The 24,657-nt window shown below is 34.9% G+C and overlaps 1 protein-coding gene across 1 annotated transcript in view; it reads left to right on the forward strand.

Moving 5' to 3' along the window:
- Nucleotides 1-10,528, forward strand: part of LOC141399566 (uncharacterized) — a 29,228-nt gene extending 18,700 nt beyond the window's left edge. The window contains exons 2-4 of the mRNA XM_073978569.1: nucleotides 2,333-2,463; nucleotides 6,242-6,371; nucleotides 9,877-10,528. Of these exons, the coding sequence (XP_073834670.1) occupies nucleotides 10,118-10,441 (324 nt within the window). The 5' untranslated portion in view covers nucleotides 2,333-2,463; nucleotides 6,242-6,371; nucleotides 9,877-10,117 and the 3' untranslated portion in view covers nucleotides 10,442-10,528. The remainder of the gene's footprint in view (nucleotides 1-2,332; nucleotides 2,464-6,241; nucleotides 6,372-9,876) is intronic.
- The last annotated feature ends 14,129 nt before the right edge of the window (nucleotides 10,529-24,657 follow it).

Consider the following 24,657-nt stretch of genomic DNA (forward strand, 5'->3'; position numbering starts at 1 on the left):
AATGTTCATCATTCAAAAATTTGAAAGGGCAATGACTTCATTTCACAAGAAAGATTTCATTCATGGTGCATTAGCAGGAAATTTCCAAAACGAAATTGTTCATGAATGAATAAATGGACGAAAGTAGTCGCTTGGCAACGCCACTATGGTGATTGTGTAAATTGGTAAGTATAGAAAATTAGCACATGTGATTAGAAGACTGCTTGGTTGGCTAGCTGTTTGGGTGGTTTGTGGGTTATCCTTTAATTGTTCCCGCTATCAATTTTGCAAAACTTGGTAATTATGTTATAAACATTTTCATGTTTATTCAACCAATGTTTGTTGTTGTTCTTGGTGATTATTATTAAAAATCAAGATAAAGTAGTGGCATAATTGGAAATGATTAAAAGCTTTACTCCTTTTGAAAAACCTAAAACATGGGTCATAACAACTACCCTGGACTTTTAATATGTGGTAGTTGTGGGGAATAACCGAACATAGGTAGGTCATCTAGAGAAAAGGCACAATGATTATGTTGGCATGTGTAGAAGTCATTTTCTTTGCCATTAAGTCATTTGACACAGGGTCATGCAATAATGAATATCTGTGATACCATATAAAAGAATGAAAAACAAACGTAATCGAACATTTTACTGAGAATTCTATTTGCAAAAGGGATTTGGATACATCGCATGCCTTTTGGTTGGCAAAATTCAAAGCAATTCTTGTGAATGTAGATATGGAACAACACCGGCGGGTTATGTTTGTTTACACATACTCCAAAATAATTTTCTAACATTTTAACGGGGAATAACAGCACCACACATCTGGAATTGGTCCCATGAAGTGAATAAGGGGATTTTGTAAATTTTAGCACTTCAAGCCCATTTTCTCCAACAGTTGTTTAATATGCTGATGTTTTAATGCGTTCCTTAAAAAATTGTGGGTAGACATTTTCCCCGTCACTGAGCCATACATATGTCCAATCTTTTTTTTACATTGCACCAATCCTTTTGCTATTCTCTTGATGCATTTCATCCATTTATAACATAATCATAATAAATTTCAATTACCTTTTTCAAAACCTAGGGAGGTATATTATTCTTGACGCCACAAAGTATGTCTCCTTTCAAACATTGAAAGCTCAGTCATAATGATAGGATTTTGAATTTTTATGATGATGCATGTCTAGGTCGTTAGTTGAAGTTGTGATTTGCGTCTAACTGTAGTTTGGCTAAATATGCATTTGTTGTCCAGCTAAATTGGGGGAGAAAAAACAGCAACGTTCCAATATGCAATGCAGTGAATGCAACATTTTTGATGAAGGCGGCAGCAAATAAGCATAAAGAATGTCTATCCACGGTTATTTAGCTGATGTAGTAAGAATAACTGGTCTCATGGGAGGGCGTATACCAACTGACCTGAAACATTAAAGTTGTTTTCATAGGGGTGGAGGTTGACATAAGTTACGACCACTCTAAACGCGTCATGTAAGCCTTTAGACTTTAAATGCTACCAAATTCCTTTGAGTCACTGTATGATTTTGTTGTAATGTATTAAACAAATTGAAATACCAATGTTTTTCTCCAGTAATGTATAAAAGCTTTTGTAAATGTGTCTCCCGAACAATTGTGGCCCTAAATCTAAACATGTTTACAACATGAAAAATTGTAGTTTCTGGAAATGTTGTCGGTAGGGAGTTAAGTTTTCCCGACCAAAAATTGGCACTTTAGTGCGTATACAAAATGATGGTTAATTAAAATGTTGTTGCCATGTTTGTTGTTACCAAATAAACAACAAAAACCGCATTCTGTTTGCCATGGTCACATATGAATATAGGGTACATACATACGCATACTATTGTCCTCAAATGGGCTTGTATTTTCACAACCCTAATGTAGATAATTGAAATATATGATTATGAATATTTATTATCGTCTAGTGAATGTGTATGTGTCCGAGTGTATGCTATAGAGATAATTAAAATCAAAATTAATGTGTACAAGTGGCCCACTTGCCCAATCCCACTACTACTTTCTTGGTTATGAAACTTCCAGGCCAACAACAACACCACCAAAGTTTGATATGCAAATTAATGATATGTTCTTGGAATTGTTTGGGAAATTTATTTTTTTGCTGTTGTTGTGGTTTCAGGTTGTGGTTTCAGTTTTGTAGTTTTGTTTATTTCTCGCCTCTTTGAAATGGGAATTCGCCCATATCTATGAAATTTGGTGCTAAACTTACTGTAATAGTTTTTTTTTTTGTATGTTTAATATTTAATGTATGTATGTGATTTGTTATTTTAGTTCGTTTATTAATTTTAATTTTATTTGTTTTTTTTTCCTACTTGTAGGTTTTTCTGGCAACTTTAATTCGTAGCAATTGGATTAATTGGAGCGTGCATTTTCGGCCAGCCATTATCCTGATATATTTATGCGTGAAGCTTTAGCACTACGTTTAGAATTGAAAGAGAGTCGTGTTGCGGTAAGTTTGGTTTAAATGAATTTTAACAATTTTTGAATGAGAGAGAAAAAACAAATGGTGGTTAGGGGGTGGGGTGTAAATCTTGAGAGGAGATTCAAACCAAAGAACAAGCTTAAAAATTGTTTGAATTAGGATTAAACTGAAGAGCAAGTTTAAAAAAGGCATTAGCTGTGTTCCAGAACTAAAAAGTTTTTACAATTTTTACGACTTTTACACATTTTACTCGAAAAAGCTTTCCCGTACACAAAAAAGTTGTAAAATGTTCACTTCTCTTTAAACAAAAATGGCGCTGAATGACGCTCTCTTTAAAAACTTTTTACACGACAAATTTGGGCGAGTAAAAAAATAGTAACATGGTTGCCGGCGTCTGATTGGCTGATACCAGAGGTAGAAGCGAGTCGATAATCGGCGCGCCGCCGCTTCTCTTTTTTTAAGGTTTTAGGCGCCGCAGATTTGTTCGATTTGTTAGACAGATAACACAATCAGCTTTCCGGTGAATAATAAGCCGTCAAATTCGGTAAGCCGTCATTTTGGTAATTGAAGAGGAATTCAAGGTCAAAATTAAACTTTTGAATTTTTTTTACTATTTTTCATCAAAATATCAGTGTTTTTGTGTTTTTATATCTCCTTATATATTAATATAAAAAAATTAAAAATTTTTTTCAATTTTTTTCAAAATTTTCACAAAAAAAATACAAAAAATTTAAATTTTTTCAAAAATTTAAAAAAATGCTCTTTGGGTTTTCATAAAACTTATATAACTCATATAAACCCTGTAGGAAGTGTGGGGTCATGTGTTGACATGTCGCCACTTTGTCTACTAATATGGTGACAAAGTCAACACTTTGTCACCAGGTTGTCAACTATTGATACCTTTACCTTAATAAGAAGAAGCATTGTGTATATTGACAGATGATAGCCCAACGAAGCATCCTTTTTTAATTTTCTTAATTGTTTGGCGTAAAATAATTTTTGCGGTTGGTGAAAAAAGTGTTTTTGTAAAAATCAATAAAATATCGTGAAAACTTAAAGCATATAATTTCAATAACAAGTATGAGCAAAAGAAAATATAAAAGACATGTGAAAAATAAACAATTCTATAGCAAAGTACGAATTCTGAGGCGACTAACAACATTTGTGGTGAAATTTGGAGAATTAGACATTATGTGGAACCTTTGGAGAAGATTGTGGAGCCTGATGTATATATTGTCCCGTCTCGCTGGAAATGCTGAATGCAACTAAACATAATAATGAATTACAATGTTGAAGAATTATTTGGAAAAAATCGATTGTGAGATTTTTCCAATGTTATACAGCTGTAATAGGCAACCAAATTAAATGACATATTTTTTATTTATGTTTATTTATACATGTTTATTATTTTCAATTCCTAGATGTTATATCAACATTCAGCGAATCGCCTGATAAAACGTTAAGTGCAACAGAAGAAGAACTATTTTAAGCAGACAAGTCATTGGTGCGACTTGGCCAAGAAAATAAAACGAAAACGTTTTTTATTATTCATATGTTAAAATCTTTAAGCAGCCTTGAAAACATTGCCTTTATTTACTAATTTTTACTTATGTGGAATCTTTGGCTTAGCCATTTAAAAAGATAAAAATACTGTAATACGCAATTTGTACAGTTTTAGCATTTTCAAATAATTTTTTTATTCTTTAATGAAATATAGTATTTAAACAAATGTGTAGCTTCATCTTCTTATTAAACGTTCTGTTTTATCTATGAAAAGTTTAAAATAAGCTAAAAAATTTAGTATTGAAAATCTGGTACTATTGACTCACTACCTCCAATGTCTATACTGACTCTCTACCTCCATTGTCTATACTGACTTACTACCTCCAATGTCTATACTGACTCACTACCTCCAATGGTTCCTCAGGAACTAGTGACTTACTATTGACATACTAGTTCCATTGTCAGTACTGACTTTCGAATGACACGTTCATACAAAATGTCTGTCATTAGTTGTCTACAGTTTGTCAGTAGTACTGTTGACAATGTCAGTAGTAAGTCAGTATAGATTCACTATTGACATTTCCTACAGGGAACAATCATATACTCCAAAAAATGTTAATTTGTTTAAAAAAGCTGTAATTCATATGGGAAATGGTATGGAAAACACACACATTTTTACCCATATAATTTCAATAAATTTAAAAAAGTGTTAAACGGACGGAACGAGAGCAAAAGTATATATGGCTGAAAGAGGAGACTCTCGGACATATTTCTGTGAAAACAGAACATTGTTCCATATTGTTCCACAAAAGTTTTAGTCCAATAAATTTGGAATTTCATAAAATTTAGTACCTGAGGAAAAATAAAATAGCTCATGTTGTGTAAACGCTACGGTAATTTGTTCAATCTATTTTTAAAGGCCACAATCCTACCTACCTAACAAAAACCAGCGAACGCAATATATGTTATAGTTTCCGAGAAATAGGTATTTCTTTATCCAGAAGTTTTCAAAAATTACGTATTTCTCAAACATGGGAAAAATGTTCGTCCTTAGGGGCACCCCACGCCCGCACCTTCCAATATTTTGACCTAATATTTTGGTTTCCTTAGTTTCAATATGTTCACTATCAAATCCAATATATAAAAATAAATATCTGTGACAAAACAAAATGTTGATTTTTGGCCAGGAAAATCGTTTCTTGAACCATTGTGCGACAATTGATTCTGTTCTGGCCTTAACGCCTTCTTACTCCGCCATTATTTATACGTACCGGAACAACCCAAATGACTGCTGAGCAATAAAACTTATCCGATATAGCCGAAACTTTATATATCGTAAAATTTCTTGCAAACATACCACAAGTTCCGATTTTTAGAGTTTTAGAGACATGTCTAGGATCGCTTTTAAATATTTACAACGGGCTCATATTACGACAGTATAATTTTTATCGCGTTTAAGTCCATACTGTCTGAGATAATTGCCCTGTATTATTCCAACTGCCACCATTTGTTCCCTTAAAATTTTAAGAGCAATAAAAAGTTTAGATTCTTGGATAGTACAACAACAACATCAAGAGTATTTCCACTCCACGATCGCTCAAAACCCCACTTTTTCTGTACGGCAAATTTTGTACTACAAAATATGCCAAAATTAGCCGCCACTCGGTAAATCAATCGGCACGCCGCCGCCGATTGGCTACCATATGAACTGAGCGAGCGAGTCGAAAAACGGGGTCGGCTTCGTTGTCTGGCTGATACGCCGACTTTGACATTTGTTCCAGTTTTTTTGACGTATTTTTCATCTTTCCGTTCCCGAACTATTTAAAAAAAATTGTGTGTGAAAACAAATTTTTTGCAGTTTTCTCTTTTACGAGTTTTACTATTAAAAAGTACGGGAACGAAGCTATTGTTTAAATTGAGATTAAGATGTAGGCTTAAATTTTTCACCACTGTGTATTTTGTTTGATTCTAAAAAAAGGTTGATAAATTTTGCTGTATATTGCGAGTTCGGCCCTGATTAGGCTTGACGATCAAATTGACCCTTGACGTTTTTATTTCTGTTATCCTTAAAAAAATTTTCTCTACATTTAATCCATTCGGTTATAGTTAGAAGTGTTAAATACGTATATGTAACTTGTTTCGGAGATTTTATATAGATATTGGCCTTTAGACATCGAATCCTGCTAAATTTGTGCCGACATAGTTTGTGAAAGAATTATTGTTAGCATCATCCTTTATGTTTTAAGTTATTTCCCGCATTACCTTCATGTTTTTCTAATATTATACGTTTTGTTTCCGATAGGTATGGTTCCAGAATCGGCGTGCCAAAGTTAGAAAACGAGAGCATACCAAAATAGGACCTGGAAGACCAGCCCATAATGCACGGCCACAGACATATTTTGGTGCACCTATCCCGGCCATTGAACTTAAAGGTAAAGAAAGGCAAGAGTCATTTAAAAATAAAGAAGAACAAAACTGAAATTAAGGCAGTGATGCGCATACATCAGCGATCGGTTTGAACTATCAAAAATCCGACAAGAGTAGAATTTGCCCGATTTCTAACCCTCTAACTCGAATGACATAGAAAAATAAAGTAAACTCGTTTTTCTCTACTCGCAGGAGTACTCTTCTCGAACTCGAGCGGGAGTAAACTACGCTCGAAATCGAGTAGATTCTACTCATGCCGAGTAGTATTTTACTTGTTGTTATACCGTTGTTTTATTTCTAAGTTGGGGTATTTTCTCAATCCACAGCTGCAAACAAAACAAAAACAAACATGCCCACAGCAACACCAAAACACGTTTGCCACTACACACGCTTAAATCGGCAAACACAAAATAAATAAATAGTAATTTTATTATTCCACTCGATTTTACTTATACTCTTACTCCATTTCGAACATTTCGACTCCCACTCCTATTTTTCAAGCAGGGGTACTGCCACATAAAACAAAAGGGTGGGGAGTAAAATTATTGTAAAACTCGTGCTCTTCCTGTACTCCCACTCGCGAGTAAAATCGAGCAAATCGGAGTTCTCATCCATCTGTAATTACCAGTGTCAAATTACTGCAGACGCAAATAAAGAGATAATACGTGTGGCTTTGTTTATACCAGGGTTCTGCATACAATAACAAAAATTTGAGCAAGCACTGTCGTCATTGTGTGAGTACATGGTTTTTTAATGAGTTAAATTGTGTTAGTGGAGATAGATTGCTGGCGAGGACGAGCATCGATGCTCTAGGAAATCATTATACCCTACATCACTATGTGGGGAGGGTAATATAAGTGTGTTTTGGCCAAAAAGTTTGTAACGCATCGAAATAATGCTCGTGGACCCATACTTATTTATACCAAAATGAATATCTCGACGAGCTGAGTGGAGCTGGCTGTGTGTGCCCGTCCGTCTGTCCATCTAAACCTTGTAATCACGCTAGGTGGCAATTTTGATCGGATCGTCACCAAATTATGGTGTCGATGAGGGTCCCGGAGGTGAAGAAGCCTATTGATTTTGGTGATGGTCGGAAAATATTCAGGGGTCGGACTGGGCAAAAAACTTATTTGGAGAAAAAGTCAACGTTTTATTTCAAAGCGAATATCTCCGCATCCATTAGGGGTATATCAAAAGCTAAACATAAGGTGTATATCAAAAGCTAAAAAGCTAAGCTAATGAAAGTTGAAAATATCACCTTTACAACGATGTAAAGTAGGTTGTCGTATGTGGTCAAATAACAGAGATATCGCAATAGTCGGTAATGCATCCCATTTTGTTATCACGCTACAGGTCGCAATTTTGATCGGATCGTCACGAATTTTTCGGGAGTTGATGCGAGTCCCACAGAGGAAGAACCCTATTAAGTTTAGTGATGGTCGGATAATATTCAGGAGTCGGAATAAGCAAAAAGCTTATGTGGAGAAAAGTCAACGTTTCTTCTTATACGAATATCTCCGCTTCTGGTTGGAGTATTCCAAAAGGAAAGCCCGTCAATGGAAGAAGAAAAGATCTCCTTTATATTGATGCAAAGTATGTTGGCGTAAGTGGGCAAACACTGAGATATCGCAAAAGTCAGTAATATATTCAATGTTTCCATATTTTGTAATCACAGGTTGGAGTTTTCATCGGATAGTCACGAAATTTTGGGGTTGATGGGGGCCCCACGGAGGAAGAAGCCTACAGATTTTGGTGATAATCGGATAAGATTTAGGGGTCGGAATGGGGAAAACTCATGTGGAGACAAATTCAAAGTTTTATTCGGAACAAATCTAGTTTAGTAAAAACTCTCCGATTTTTTTGAAATTTTTTCCAGAGGTAGGTATTTTTACGCTGATTACGGGAATATAAAATTTTCTTGGGGGACGGACCCGGTTACCCGGTTATTCGACCCGAAAGTCCGGGTACCCGGTACCCGATAGACCCGGTTCTACTGAACCGATTCTTACAAAATGGGTATCGTTGGAAAGCTTATGAAACTACCTATCCAACAAGTGGTCATATGATGGGGTTATCTCCAGGGGTTCAGAAGTTATAACCAAAATACCTCTTTTTGGACCCGGGTTTTTCCATAAAACCCTCAAAAAGTCGAAAAAGGGCCCATTATGGGTGCTCAATTAATTCACGTAATTTTATAGCTCATACTTCAACCTTTCCAATATGGTGCCATTTGTTATAATACCTTCACTGGGTCCAGAGTTTTTCTAAATTCATCACTTTTTTTAAGTAAATTTTTTTCTAAGTAGCCGGCCTTCGGCCGGCGATTTAAGACTTTCTCCTATGGACAGGTTCAAATCTAGGGAATGCTAACAACATTTTCTTTTAAATTATAAATTTTCTCTAAGTAGCCGGCCTTCGGCCGGGGATTTAAGACTTTCTCCTATGGACAGGTTCAAATCTAGGGAATGGGAACAACATTTTCTTTTAAATTATAAATTTTCTCTAAGTAGCCGGCCTTCGGCCGGGGATTTAAGACTTTCTCCTATGGACAGGTTCAAATCTAGGGAATGGGAACAACATTTTCTTTTAAAGTATAAATTTTCTCTAAGTAGCCGGCCTTCGGCCGGGGATTTAAGACTTTCTCCTATGGACAGGTTCAAATCTAGGGAATGGGAACAACATTTTCTTCTAAATTTTAAATTTTTCTCTCATTCTAAGGTCAATATCTCTGGACCCAGTGAAGGTGTTATAACAAATGGCACCATTTTGGAAAGGTTGAAGTATGAGCTATAAAATTACGTGAATTAATTGAGCACCCATAATGGGCCCTTTTTCGACTTTTTGAGGGTTTTATGGAAAAACCCGGGTCCAAAAAGAGGTATTTTGGTTATAACTTCTGAACCCCTGGAGATAACCCCATCAAATGACCACTTGTTGGATAGGTATTTTCATAAGCTTTCCAACGATACCCATTTTAAGAATCGGTTCAGTAGAACCGGGTCTATCGGGTACCGGGTATCCGGACTTTCGGGTCGAATAACCGGGTAACCGGGTCCGTCCCCCAAGAAAATTTTACATTCCCGTAATCAGCGTAAAAATATCTACCTATGGAAAAAATTTCGAAAAAATCGGAGAGTTTTTACTAAACTAGATTTAAGCCGATTACCTTTACATTGGTGTAAAGCAGGTTGGCGAAGGTGGTCAAACAAGGGAGATACCACACAGGGGTAGTGGGGTAGGGTATCACATGGTCGGACCCGTCCCGACTATAGCCTTTGCTCACTTGTTCTTTTTTCAGTGCGGAAAGTGAATACAACCTCTCCAAATAACTTTCATTTAAAATTTGGTACGATTTAGGGCCTAAAAGCGGAATCGGATCATAAATTCATACCAATTTCGGTTATCTGGGTTTAAATGATGTGTGCGCATTTTTATGCTTTAATTATTTAATTATGTAAATTTTTCCAAAACTAATTTCACACTTTATCTTAACCTCTTTCACCCTTACAGGGCAAGGCGCCGAAAGAAGCTGGCCAAAGCTATTGATCGTCAAGACCGCAAATTGCAAGCAAAGGATATTACAGTGGATTTGAAAGCCCTCAAAGCCGAATACATATCACAGCACAAAGCCAATGGAACATTTTCCGATTCTGATATTGAAGATGATAGCATACAAATCGGCGTTGTCGGTGGTACTGGAAGCGATGATGATTGTGATGATTTCGATTTGCGTAGTCTGAGTGGCAGTGATATGGCCAATAAAAGTTATTCGCCCAGTTGCAGTCCCAATGACGTCGGCAGTCCCATGTCTAATGGTGTTGGCGTTGATACATCGCGGGACGATGACAACAACAGTAAACATCAACAAATGCATATGCAAATGTATTTACCCAACGGCAGTGAAGGTTGTGATGTTAAGCCATTCCTATTTTCCGGTGGAGCCACAATTTTCCAACTAAAATTACAAAATACCACCTCATCATCGCCGCTTAATCATCATCAACAGACCTCACCAATTAGTATACGGCGCAGTAATCCATTTAGCATAGAAACATTGCTGTTCAACAATACGTGAGTCCTATAGCCACTGACGGGGCAACAGAATACATTTAGATAAGACCAAAAAGAAAACCAATCTACTAAAAATATTACAATTAAGTTTTTTTGTTTGTTATTTTATGTCTTGTTTTAATGTTTTTTTTTTTGAGTTACTGATATTCCTTTGTATTGTTTAAAAAAGTATCGATTATTTATTTTAATATCTTCGTTTGGAAAGTCGTTTACGCCCAATCATCATACCTCATGATCCCTTCTCTTTCAATTCGTCCTCTGAACACATTCGAGTCCATCCACATTTACAGTGGCCAAAATCTGATAGTGTGCTGTCATTAGTTTTAATGTCAAGAAAATGCAAAACAAATTACACCAATATTAAGTATAATTGATAGATATTTACTATAATCAAGGGCGATTTAGTGGTAGGTAGGTATTATAACTAAATATGAAGCACAATGAACGCAGTCATGCACAGGGGAAGGCGGAAAAGGTAGCAATTTTCTGTCTAAAGATACGAAGAAAAAAATTGTATAGAGAAATAATTTTCTCTCAAATATTCAAAGATACATAGAGGACATGAAATTATTCCCATTTTGCAGACTTGAAGCCCTTTTTTCACTGTGCACATTAAAATAATCTACTTGTTTCGTTACAGTCCCTGGCCAAGTAACACGGCTGTTTGTAAATTGGTCACAAACAATGTATATAAATAATAGTAAATTTCATTACAACAAAATAAAGGAGAATATTAAATAAAACATAAATTGACTTAGGTGAATGTGTTGTATATGCAATGTACATGAGGGCTATGATTTTTAAAATCCTCATATCCATGTATCATAGCGTGATGAGTTTCTACACGGAGGAAAAAACGGCCTCTCTAACATACTTTGCAGCAAACATATATATGTTCTAACATAAAAATATATGTTATAACATAAAATATGTTTGGATCAAAATATATGTATGTTATGTTAGGGACTGTTGCAAACATATAATATGTTTGCTGATTTTTTCTGCGTGTACATAATATTACATAAAATTTTAATTATAAGGGGATTCGATGAAAAAATCTCATACAGAACATAATTTTTTAAGCCACTGTAAGCAAATATATAAATGAAAAGAATCTTTAGAACCACATGAGATAACCAAACTAACATAACATTTGTTTCTCACTAAGTTTCTTTAATTCTGAGAATTATAAAAATGTAAATGCTTTTTTCAAAAATATAATTAAAAAATCAAAAATTTGCCTAAGTGATTTGTGCATGATCTTTTTCAATATTTGAATGAAATAAAAGTTATTTTAGTCATTATTCGGCTTAAAAAAGTGATTGAAAAAAATGATGAACAAAATGTTGAAAAGTCATAACCCTAATGTTCATATGTATTTATATAGGCTTCTGTGGTTCGTTCATTGGGTCAGGTGTAGTATCTATAAAATTGTACCTACACATAAAATACCAAGCATTGTTTGTCTCTTTTGCTCTTTCAAATCCATCCACATTCCAAAAGTTCCATATAGGTACATATTTTAAATATGTGTGTACATATTTCAGTACAGTTGTTAGTGGAGAATTCTTTTATTTTTGAATACTTTTTAAACAATAAAAACAATTACCTTAATTATATAACTGTCGCAAATGATTTAGTTGTATGTACATATATCTTATTATTTTAAAAATAGCGTTTTATAATTATTTATTCACAAATAAATTTTATTTCGCAAATAATAACAAAATATTTCCGCCAAACCCTCACAAATAAACCGCATAGTTGTGAAATATTTTGTAGTCAAACAAAAGTGTAAATAATTTGTTCCCTAACTTCACAAAATTCTCTTACTATTTTAAATTTGTTTATACAAAACAATATGCTTTATAAAATTATGTTCTTCTTCTTTATTTTGCAAACAACATAAAACTGAAAATCAATATTTCCCTCTTGCTATTGTAAAAAAAAACATTAGTAAATAAATTACCACAATAATGGAATTTACTTTCTAAAGACTTTTCCCAACAGCAATGTTTCCTATTATTATACCCTACACCACTATGTGGTAAGGGGTATTATGTGTTAGTGCATTTGTATGTAACATACAAAAGGAAGCGAGATAGACCCATAGTTCCTTCTAGGGATATACATAGAATCACTTTCTGAGTCGATTTATGCATGTCCGTCCGTCCGTCCGTTCGCAACGTACAGGTCGCATTTGTTGACCGATTTCGCTGAAAATTGGGGAATACCATTTTTTTAGCCGTCGAAAGATCAAGTTCGAAGATGGGATATATCGGTCCACGTTTTGGTATAGCCCCCATATAACGGCACCCCCCGATTTACGGTATTTTGACGTTTTCAGCTACATTTTCAGACCGATTTGGCTATAATTTGACATTTAGGGTTCTTATGTATCAATAAACTTATATAACAAAAGTTGTGGACATAGGTCCACGTTTTGGTATAGCCCCCATATAACGGTACCCCCCAATTTACGGTATTGTGACGTTTTTAGCTACATTTTCAGACCGATTTAGCTATAACTTGACATTTAGGGTTCTTATGTATCAATAAACTTATATAACAAAAGTTGTGGACATAGGTCCACGTTTTGGTATAGCCCACATATAACGGTACCCCCCAATTTACGGTATTGTGACGTTTTTAGCTACATTTTCAGACCGATGTAGGTATAATTTAACATTTAGGGTTCTTAAGTGTCAATAAACATATATAACAAAACTTGTGGACATAGGTCCACGTTTTGGTATAGCCCCATATAACGGTACCCCCCGATTTGCGGTATTTTGACGTTTTTAGCTACATTTTCAGACCGATTTGGCTATAATTTGACATTTAGGGTTCTTAAGTGTCAATAAACATATATAACAAAACTTGTGGACATAGGTCCACGTTTTGGTATAGCCCCATATAACGGTACCCCCCGATTTGCGGTATTTTGACGTTTTTAGCTACATTTTCAGACCGATTTAGCTATAACTTGACATTTAGGGTTCTTATGTATCAATAAACTTATATAACAAAAGTTGTGGACATAGGTCCACGTTTTGGTATAGCCCCCATATAACGGTACCCCCCAATTTACGGTATTGTGACGTTTTAGCTACATTTTCAGACCGATGTAGGTATAATTTAACATTTAGGGTTCTTAAGTGTCAATAAACATATATAACAAAACTTGTGGACATAGGTCCACGTTTTGGTATAGCCCCCATATAACGGTACCCCCCGATTTGCGGTATTTTGACGTTTTTAGCTACATTTTCAGACCGATTTAGCTATAACTTGACATTTAGGGTTCTTATGTATCAATAAACTTATATAACAAAAGTTGTGGACATAGGTCCCCGTTTTGGTATAGCCCCCATATAACGGTGCCCCCCGATTTACGGTGTTTTGATGTTTTTAGCTACATTTTCAGACCGATATAGCTATAATTTGACATTTAGGGTTCTTAAGTGTCAATAAACTTATATAACAAAAGTTGTGGACATAGGTCCACGTTTTGGTATAGCCCCCATATAACGGTACCCTCCGATTTGCGGTATTTTGACGTTTTTAGCTACATTTTCAGACCGATGTAGCTATAATTTGACATTTAGGGTTCTTAAATGTCAATAAACTTATATAACAAAAGTTCTGGACATAGGTCCACGTTTCGGTATAGCCCCCATATAACGGTACCCCCCGATTTACGGTATTTTGACAGTTTTAGCTACATTTTCAGAGCGATTTAGCTATAATTTGACATTTAAAGTTCTTAAATGTCAATAAACTTATATGACAAAACTTGTGGACATAGGTCCAAGTTTTGGTATAGCCCCCATATAACGGTTCATTTAAGTTCCCATTTTTTTGTATAGCCCAGATACCTCCGAACTAGCTGTTAATAACATTTGAAGTTCCCACGTTATGTACCGATTTTCGATATTTTGAAGATTCTAGCTAAATTTTTTAACCGAAGTAGGAGTTATTTGACATTAAAGGCTCCCATCAAAAACTGTCAACATAGGCCCATGTTTTAGTACCTCCCAATTTCGAGCCTACCAAAAATTGTCAACATACATAGTTAGATATAGGCACCATAAAAAAGGGCCTCCCGAATGAAGCATAAATGTACATAAACATTATCTGACATTTTAACGTACCCACTTAAAGTTGGGGACAGGAATGAAAAGTAATTATTCCATTTTAGTTCAGAATATTTTATGGTGGAGGGTATGAAAAGTTCGGCCCGGCCGAACTTAATGCTTTTTTACTTGTTTTTATTAGTATGTATGTGTATAATTAATTTGTATGTATAAATGTTCGTATTTATTATAACTAGCTTATTATCCTATAATCACTATTAGAAATAATATATAATTGTAAATTTAATTTATCACTTAAGATGTGTACAATTTATTAGAGAATGACTTAAAGAATGCTATTAAAATTGAAATAAAATGTAAACAAAAAATATATCACATATAAATTGTGCATTTTTACGGGGGGTCCAGAAAGCTCGAAGAATGGCTTTAAGTATGTTAAAATTGTGTTAGATTGTTTTGTTTTACAAACGCGGTTTCGGACTTATGTAAATATTAACGGTTGAAGTATCACACTTTACCACAGAATCTACTCTGCCATCTGTCGCTAACGATTGGGAGCAAACACATGCCGCTTATAATGTTCACCATAAGAAGAAGCTACATGAGCCGAAGGACTCATTACAAAGTTTCGTAAAAAAAAGCTATTTTCTAAATTATCGGTAATCTAAAAAATAATGTGTTATTTCTTAATAATTTTACAAAGCAAAACAACTATATTTTAGCATAGAGATTGTGTATCTGGCTACAAAATCGTACAATACCGTTTTTTGAGTTAGCAATTTATATTTTTTCTACTACTTCTACTTTATCTTGTATCAAATTTTAAAGTTGATATCTCTATAACTCACCGAATTACAGTTTTTTTTCTAGGAGTTTGGCATAAATCATGGAAAAGGTTTTTTGAGTTTATGAAGCACTAAAGCGCTTCAAATTATGCTTGATTTTGCACAACAAATTAGCACTAGCTAGCTCTTGCAAAAGATAGCTCTTTACAAAAGTAGTTATCTCATTTTTAATGTAATAATCGTTTTAACTTGGGAATTTATATTTCAACTTAAAACGCGTTTTTTCGAAACTTTTTTGAGATTTTTTCGTCCGTTTATTTCGTGAAAATTGCATGAAATTAGGTTCAGTAGTTTTAGACAAATAATGTTTCGAAAAGAGTGGGCGTGAATATCAGATTTCAATATAAAACATATTTAAAAACGTGTGCGGTATTTTGGCTCCTAATATGTACATAGGGTATTTATGCTGAAACCGATATAATCATAAGTTTGGCTTATACATATAGCGTTTAAAAGAAAGGCGAGGGGAAGGTACCTCACCTCCATAAGCTGCAAATTTCATGGAAATCGGTTCAGTAGTATTGGAGATATAACATATTTAAAAAAGCAGGCGTCGGGTCTTTAATTCCAAAAGAAGTACCAAGATTGTAGATTATTTCGTAAATTTTTAAACCGATACATTCGTAGTTTTTGCAAATATAGCGTTTTTAAAAATATAGCATAAGGGAGTTATCCCGTCCAGTCTGAAATTCATTAAAGTATGTTTTCGGGGGCTATCCCTGTACATTCCCTGACAATTTCAGAAAATAGGTTCAGGTGTTTTTGTAGAAAAAATTTAAATTGAAAATTGAAGAAAGTGGGCGTGGTAAAATTTTCTTTCCATAAAAACCTAAGTTAGGTTATGACGACATTTGATTTGTACCCATAAAGATATGGCTTTTTTTTAAGTATGGCAAAGGGAACTACCCCGTCCCTTCAAAAGTCAAGAAAATATGCATCCTATTTCCACCGGGGGTCATACATTCCCTAAAATTTTCAGGAATCAAAAAAATACCACTCCAGTTGGGAATTAGCTCTGATAACAAAAACGGGTTTTAGGTCGAGTCGGTGAAAAAAATTCCAACACCGAAAGCGATTTCTAAAGGTCTTTTTAGAACAAAAAAATATTTTAGGTTTTTGAACAAACATTTATTTGTATACATATGTTTTATTTAAGTCAACATAAACGCTTAATACATCGCGATGTGATGAAATTTACACGGCTATGTAGTGGTATTTTTGATATTTGCAAATAATGCAGAAATGTTATAACCCTATTATACACCCTCCAGACGCATAGAGATCGTAGTGTATTCGGATGAGTGTAATGTTGGCGTCGGGTCCTATAGTCGGCGACATACATACACATGTTATAGGTTAAATGTCTACATAGGTGACTTAGTACAGTTCATCTATGTGAAGAATATGAAAATATCCGCCGCTAAATCCACAGCCACACTGTTCACCACCTGGATGACTGAAATATCCTGATTCCGAACACTATCTATTCTAAGATATTGGGTTAAGTAGGAACAAGTTTCTCAACAAGTCACTGACCGGTAGCACTTGGGGTGCTGACAAAGAAACCTTGTTAACCTCTTATAAAGCAATAGGCCGGTCTGTGGTAAGCTATGCGGCGCCAGTGTTGTATGCAAATGTTAGCGCTACACAGTGGAAGAATACTCAAACCTACCAGAATGTCGGTCTGAGTAATGCAGCAGGGTGCCTCCTCGTGACATCAGTGGACCATCTTCATGAGGAGACGAAGGTTTTAATCGTTGTCGAAGCAGTACCTGCTTGGACTGGATTCCCCACCCAGGCTCGTCAGGAGAGAATTGGGTGGAATTTGGTATTTAGTCTTGGTTGGCGATACAAAACTTTCCCTCAAAAATTTGTCGGTACAGGTCCACGTTTTGGTATATGTAGGTGCAAATAGAACTATATCGCCGGATTTTTGATAATTTTGTGTTTCAGTCACATCATCCAACCAAAATTGCTGAAATAAGAATCGAATATAATTTTGTTGGAAGGTATAAAAACTTCGGCCCTGCCGAATTTTACGACGTTTTAATTAGTCCCGGGCCACACTACAGTAATTTCACTGAAATTTTGATATGAAATTATGCGTCTCTAGATCGACGTCCATAGTAGAGTAAAAAAATAAAATTGCTGTAGTGGGGAATTCGATTTAAGAACACCTAATTTCATGAAATTTTTTAATGAAATTCACGCTAGTGTGGACCGGGACTTATTTATACTTGTAATACCATAGCCTATGTCATGTTTTCAAACCTTTTTTTAGAGCGTATGCCGAAAAATGTCAATATATTAACATCATACTATAAAAAACTTTCCGCGTTTTTTTCATTATTTAACTTAACAGTTAAAAAGTACGGGAATAGAAAAATTTAAGAAACATCAAAAAATCTGGGACAAATGTCGAAATTGGCGTACCAGACAATCAGCAGCCGGCTAACATGTCTCAACTTGTTACTCGCCCATATTTTTCGTGTAAAAAGTTTCTAAAGAGAACGCAATTCGGCGCCATTTTTGTTTAAAGAGAAGTGAACATATTGAATTTTTTTGGAGTACAGGAACGTATTTTTGGGAAAAATGCATGATAGTAGTTAGAATTGTAAAAACTGTGTAGCTCTGGAACAAAGCTTATGTGTGCATAACTTGTTGACAACTCCTCACGTTCATAGTTGCAGAATAGCTCTTTCCTATGCGCAGAATTTACCAAATTTTGTTCAGTATTTGAATTTGTTTTGATATGACATTGACATTTGTATATTACTGACTTTGGGTGAAAAGAACAATAATATCCCGTTTACATATGTATATGGTAAATTTCACATTTCCTTTACAATTACATAGAAAAAAAAATTAAAAACTTTTTTGGCGAGCACATCCGCACATCGAAAAACACTTAAATCAAAACTTCAAAATGTCAGCATCGATTTTAGGGGGATGTAGTGTATATAGCCAAAAGTCATACACTAGAACCATGTTTCCCAAGGGGTATTATTTAGTTCTTTCTTTGAGCACAGGTTTGAGTTTAGCGTGGTTTGGCCAGAAATCAAGAAAGAAAAAAAACTTGCTTACTTCAACACATTTTTCCCATTTTTTTATATTACCACCAACGCAGCTTTCACGAAAATTATTTGTTATGGTCCATATTATGAGATCGTGGCTAAAACACTTCAATTAATATAAATATATTCATATTTTATAAAATATATTAATAGTTCGCGACTTATTAAATGGTGAACCTCAACTTCAACGATTGAAAAACTTTTTTGAATATTACCATATATCCACTGGGTTTCAAATGTCAATTCCATTGTGTATGCGTCATATAAATTCTCATAAAGAAGGTTAACCTGGAAAAAAGCTTCAATATTCTAAATATTCTATTAGAAAGTTCGGTATGATAAGAAGTGATCAAAACTATTTATTATACCCTCCACCATAATATGGAGGGTATAATTAAATTTGTCATTCCGTTTGTAACACATCGAAATATTCATCACCCTATCACCCTATAAGATATATATATTTATGATCAGGGTAAAATTCTATGTCGATATAAGCATGTCCGTCCGTCTGTTGAAATCAAGATACAGCTTGCAATTTTTAAGATAGAACTTTGTAATTTGGTGTAGAATTTTCTATTACTCCTAGGTTGATTGGTATTGCAATTGGGCTATATCGGTCCATATTTTTTAGCTTCAATATCACACCCAACTGATTGAAATATGGTACTTAGTTTTGTTTGGGGGTATACAACAGTCCCCGGAATTTTTTCGGTATAGGCCTTCATATAGCCCCCATAGAACGGTACCTCCCTATTTTTGGTATTTTGAAGATTGTAATTTGGTGTTTAGTAATAATTTTGGGTACAAAACTTCCCATATGAAATTTGTTGGTGTAGGTCCACGCCTTTATATAGCCCCCATATAACGGTCCCTCCCGAATTTCGGTGTTTTGAATGTTATGGCCACAATAATCCATCGAAGTGACTGAGATTTGGTATTTAGTGTTCGCTGGGGGTATTCAACTTTCCCCTCTAATTTTTTCGGTATAAGTCCACGCCTTCATTCGGTATTTTGAAAGTCGTTGCCTCAATATTCCACCAAATTGCCTGAAATTTGGGGTATAAAACTTTCCATATGAAATTTGTCGGTATAGGTCTACGCCTTTATATAGCCCCCATAGAACGGTAGCTCCCGATTTTCGTAATTCTAAAGGTTGTGACGTCAATATCCCACCGAAATGACTGGATTTTGTTATTTAGTCTTCCAGGGGGTTGTAAAGTATTCCTGAAAAGAATTATTAGTATATGTCCACGTCTTCCTTTATCCTCCATAGAAGCATACCTCTTAATGTTGGTATTTTTTAGATTTTAGCCACACTATCTTACCGAAATATCGGAAATTTGTAATTAGTCTTCTTTGAGTCTAAAAACATTCCGCATGAATTTGTCGGTATAGATCGACGAAATTTGCTGAAGTTTGGTAATTAGTCTTCTTCATAAACGAAAGGAAACTAATTGTTCCATTTTACTTCAATATAACTCGTGGTGGAGGGTATAACAACGCCGTTCTTACTTTTTTTAAACAATTTTAATTTGTGTTCATCAATATTTTTTTTAATTTCAGTTCTTGTGAGTTTTCAACAAGCCATGGTTGCCATACATGTTTTCTTATTTGATTTTGACCTACCACCTGTTTTAGACCTCGATGGCATGATGGGTTTTCATCGATTAGCTCTTGTCGGAATGGCGTGCTTCTTTAGGCATGATGTTTCTTTTTCTACGCTATAGTAAAAGAATCATCATGCCAACACGATCACCACATAATTCTTTAACAGAGCAGGGAATTCATTTAAACAAAAAAAAAAAAAAAACAAGTAAGAAAAGCGTTAAGTTCGGCCGGGCCGAACTTTTTATACCCTCCACCACAAATTTCAGCCATTTCGGTGGATTAATGTGACCACAACCTTCAAAAAACCGAAATTGGGAAGGTACCGTTATATGGGGGCTATATTATAGCGTGGACCTATACCTAAAAATTTCTGGGGGAAAGTTTTATAAGCGTAAAGAAGACTAAATACCAAATTTCATCCATCTCGGTGTGATAATGAGGCTAAAACCTTCAAAATATCGAAAATCGGGAGATATCGTATTATGGGGGCTATATCAACACGTGGACCTATATAAACATTTTATGGTGGAAATGTTTCTTAGCCTCTGGAAACACAAAATACAAAGTTACAACCGATTCTTTGGTCAAATGGGTCTGATACATTCAAAATATATTAAAATGACGCGTACTTTATAAGGGGCCTTATATGGGGGCTATACCAAAACGTGGACCTATATAACCCAACTTTGGTAGGAATGTTTTTTGACCTCTGGAGACACAAAATACCAAATTACAACCAATTCTGTGGTCAAATGGGTCTGATACATTCAAAATATATTAAAATGACGCGTACTTTATATGGGGCCTTATATGGGGGCTATACCAAAACGTGGACCTATATAATCCAACTTTGGTAGGAATGTTTTTTGGCCTCTGGAGACAAAAAGTACCAAATTACAACCAATTCGGTGGTAAAATGGGACAAATATTCCTTAAAACGACGACGCGTCACGCGTCATTTTGTATGGGGGCTATACGAAAGCGTGGACCTACATAGCCCGCTTTCAATACCAAAAGTCCTACGTACATATAAAATATTTTCCCAAAATTTCATCAACCTACGTCAATCCGTTCGGACGCTAGAGTGATTTCCACAGAAGGACGGACATAGCTATATCGATGTAGAATTGCACGCTGATCAAGAATATATATACTTTGTGGGGTCTACAATGATTATTTCGAGTAGTTACAAACGTAGTGACAAACTTAATATACCCCCATCCTATGGTGGAGGGTATAAAAACAAATACCTACCTTTGATGACGAGATTGTATGCCATCTGAGTGTATTACCCCTTCCCATCCTTGGTAATCTTTCAATCATATATATTTTAGATTACCCTGTATGGAAATGATCAAAATTTAGGAATTTAGGCATTTAGGTATTTCATATAAATGTGTATTCCTCTATGGATTTAAATTTCACAATTCATTTTCATTATCATACTTAAGACTAATACAAATAGGGCATAATAATGTTACGGAATTAGGTTTAACTAATCTCCGTGTAGACGTTGTTTTATTCCCCGATACGATTTGTACCAAATAAAACAGGGTTCGTTTTAGATTACGTTTCTACAATGCTTTATTTACTTTATTACACTTATTCAGAACCGACTTTAATTACAAAGCACACAGCAAGTCTCTAGTTAGCACGCAGCTCTTATTTAACCGATCTGTTCAGTTCAACGCTTAAAACACAACTCACTCGTCATTGCCAGTTCCCCTGTATTTATATCCCAAAGTCTCCCTGTTCGAGAGTCCTCTAGAAAATGTCTGGCAACTCCTCGAATATGTACAATAGGGTTATGACTTTTTTACAACCTCATATCCCTGTATCATAGCGTGATGAGTTTTGCCATAAGATTACATAAAATCTTAATTATAAGGTGATTCGGTGAAAAAACCTCACGCACAAAATGATTTTAAAATTTGAATTTATCAAAATTATGGACAATTTTTGAAGTCACTGAAAACAGATATATAATTGAAAATAAACTTTAGAGCCACATGAAATAATTAAAATGACATAAAATTTATTTCTCACTATTTTTCTTCAATTCTGAGAATCGTAAAAATGTCGTAAACGCTTTTATTCAAAAATATAATTTTTTAACAAAAAATTTAAAATTTTTTCAAAGTGAAATTTTTCGCGACTTTTTTAATATTTTAATGAAATAAACGTTATTATAGTTATTAGTAGGCTTATATTTATTCATTCGTGCAACAAAAAATAATTTTTTGAAAAAAAATTTTTTTTCATTTCATAAATTTTTTCAAAAAATTATTTTTTTAAAATCGATTTGTGCGTGAACTTTTTTTATATTTCAATGGAATAAACGATAGCATAGTGATTAATAGGCAAAAGTTCATTCATCCCTGCTACAGGAAATCATTTTTGAGGAAAAATGTCAAAAAGTCATAACCCTAATGTACAACGAACACACAGACGCACATTCGCACTAAGCGAACAACCAGACTCACATACATGGGGGATGATTAATGACGTAATTACAACAACAAATAAATCCAAGAAAAGAAGTAACAAGCTAAACGATAATTACATGATTTTGGCAAAACAAACAAAAGAACATTAACAAAAGGTAATGTAACGACTAGAATGATGAAGAGAGTTCTACATGGTAGTTGTTGTTGCTTAAATAAAATAACTGCGTAATAAAACGTTACGTTACAATTCAAATTTTTAAATTAACGGAAATTAAACTAAATTAACTTAAACCTATCAGTTACATTCGTAACAATAATAATAGTGGTTTTTATACCCTCAGCCTTTAGGCTATGAAGTGTATATACACTTTCATACGGGCAAAATGTGCCTCATCGAAATAATGGTTTTAGACACCAAGTATGTTTGGACGAAATGTATTTCAGACAATTTGGAGTCGATTGAGCAATGTCCGTCCGTCTGTCTGTCTGGCTGGAGCGCACGATAACTCTTGAAGGGATGAACCGATTTAAACCGGTTTAAATTTTGGCTTTCGTAATATTTTACCCAAACTTAGTTTAAGTTCGAAGATGGGGTATATCGGTCCACTCCTTCCGGTACCTCCCACACCAAAGTTCGAATATGCTCCGAAAATTTGTGAGCACTATAACTTTTAAAGGGAGTAACCGATTTTGTCCATACTTTGCACATCGTGAAACTTGTACCAGACTTAGATAAGGTTTCAATATGGACTCAATCGGTCCACTACTTCGGGTACCTCCCACACAAAATTTCGGCCCCCCATACGGCGGTACAAGTTTCATCAGGGGCAAAACCCTACTTCCTGAGAAAATAGCCTGAAAGGTCCAAAAAACCCCTATGACACCGTGTGTAGTGGTTGGAGCGCAAGATAACTCTCGAACGGATCTGCCGATTCGATCCAAAATTTGGCCTTCATAATATCTTGTCCAAACTTAGTATAAGTTCGAAGATAAGCCATATCGGTTCACTCCGTCAGGTACCTCCCCCACAAAAATTCAAAAATGTTCGGATAATTTGTGCGCACGATAACTCTTGAAGGGACGGACCGATTTGGTCCATACTTTACGCATCCTAATATATCTACATATACATATATAGATCAGGTTTGAATATGGACTATATTTGCCCATTCCTTCGGGTACCTCCCACACAAAATTTCGGATAAGTTCACTTTAAGACCAGCTCTTGACTAACTTTGATTTCTGATGAAGCAACTTGCAATCGCTGACTCAATTGCAACTGTAAAAGTTTTTTCAGGGGCAAGTCCATACTTTTTGGGAAAACAGCCCGAAAATTGTAAAAAACCCCTGTGCACCGTATGTAGTAGTTGGAGAGCATAATAACTCTCGAAGTGATAGACCAATTTGGTCCAAAATTTTGCCTTCGTCATATTTTGTCCAAACTTAGTTTAACTTCTAAAATGGCCCATATCGGTCCTCTCCTTAGGATACCTCCGCCACAAAAGTTCAACATTTGTGTCCAAGTGCAGTTTAGGGTCTGTTCGGAGATCTTTTGGAAATGTATACCATATTATGTTTTGCCTGGACAAGTCCATACTGGTCCAACAGGTGTACGATAACGCACTGAAATGACTAAAGTGCACGATATCTATCGAAAAGATATGGCTCTCAAATTAAAATCCACTTCCGTAATAAACTATGTCGGCTCATTCCCTTTAATCCTAATCCACGTTTTTGTAGGCAAGTTCAAATGTCCAAAAAGTGCCACAAAATTCTGAAAAGACCCTAAATACATTCGGACAGATCGAAGTAGATGAAAGTTCCAATGTAAATAGGCTGAGGGTATATCTCTGTCGGCAAAGCCGACTGATACTTTTTTACTTGTTATGATATAATTTTACAATAGCAATATTCGTGATAGGTTTTAAATATCACATGCGAGATTTTTCTTCTTTCTTTGAGTTCTAATTCACACAAATTATTTTAATTCATAAGAAAATAATTTCTAATCGTTTTTGTTTTGATTATTAACATCACCCAATCGATCTTATGCTTTCTTATTCTAATTCAATAAATGGATTAGACAGATGAAACGGCATATGATAATCATACAACATAAGATCAGTTGAAAGAAGGTGTAAACAAA

Source organism: Musca autumnalis, unplaced genomic scaffold (genome assembly GCF_047663935.1).
Source record: "Musca autumnalis isolate F117 unplaced genomic scaffold, ASM4766393v1 scaffold_3, whole genome shotgun sequence".
Lineage (NCBI taxonomy): Eukaryota > Metazoa > Arthropoda > Insecta > Diptera > Muscidae > Musca > Musca autumnalis.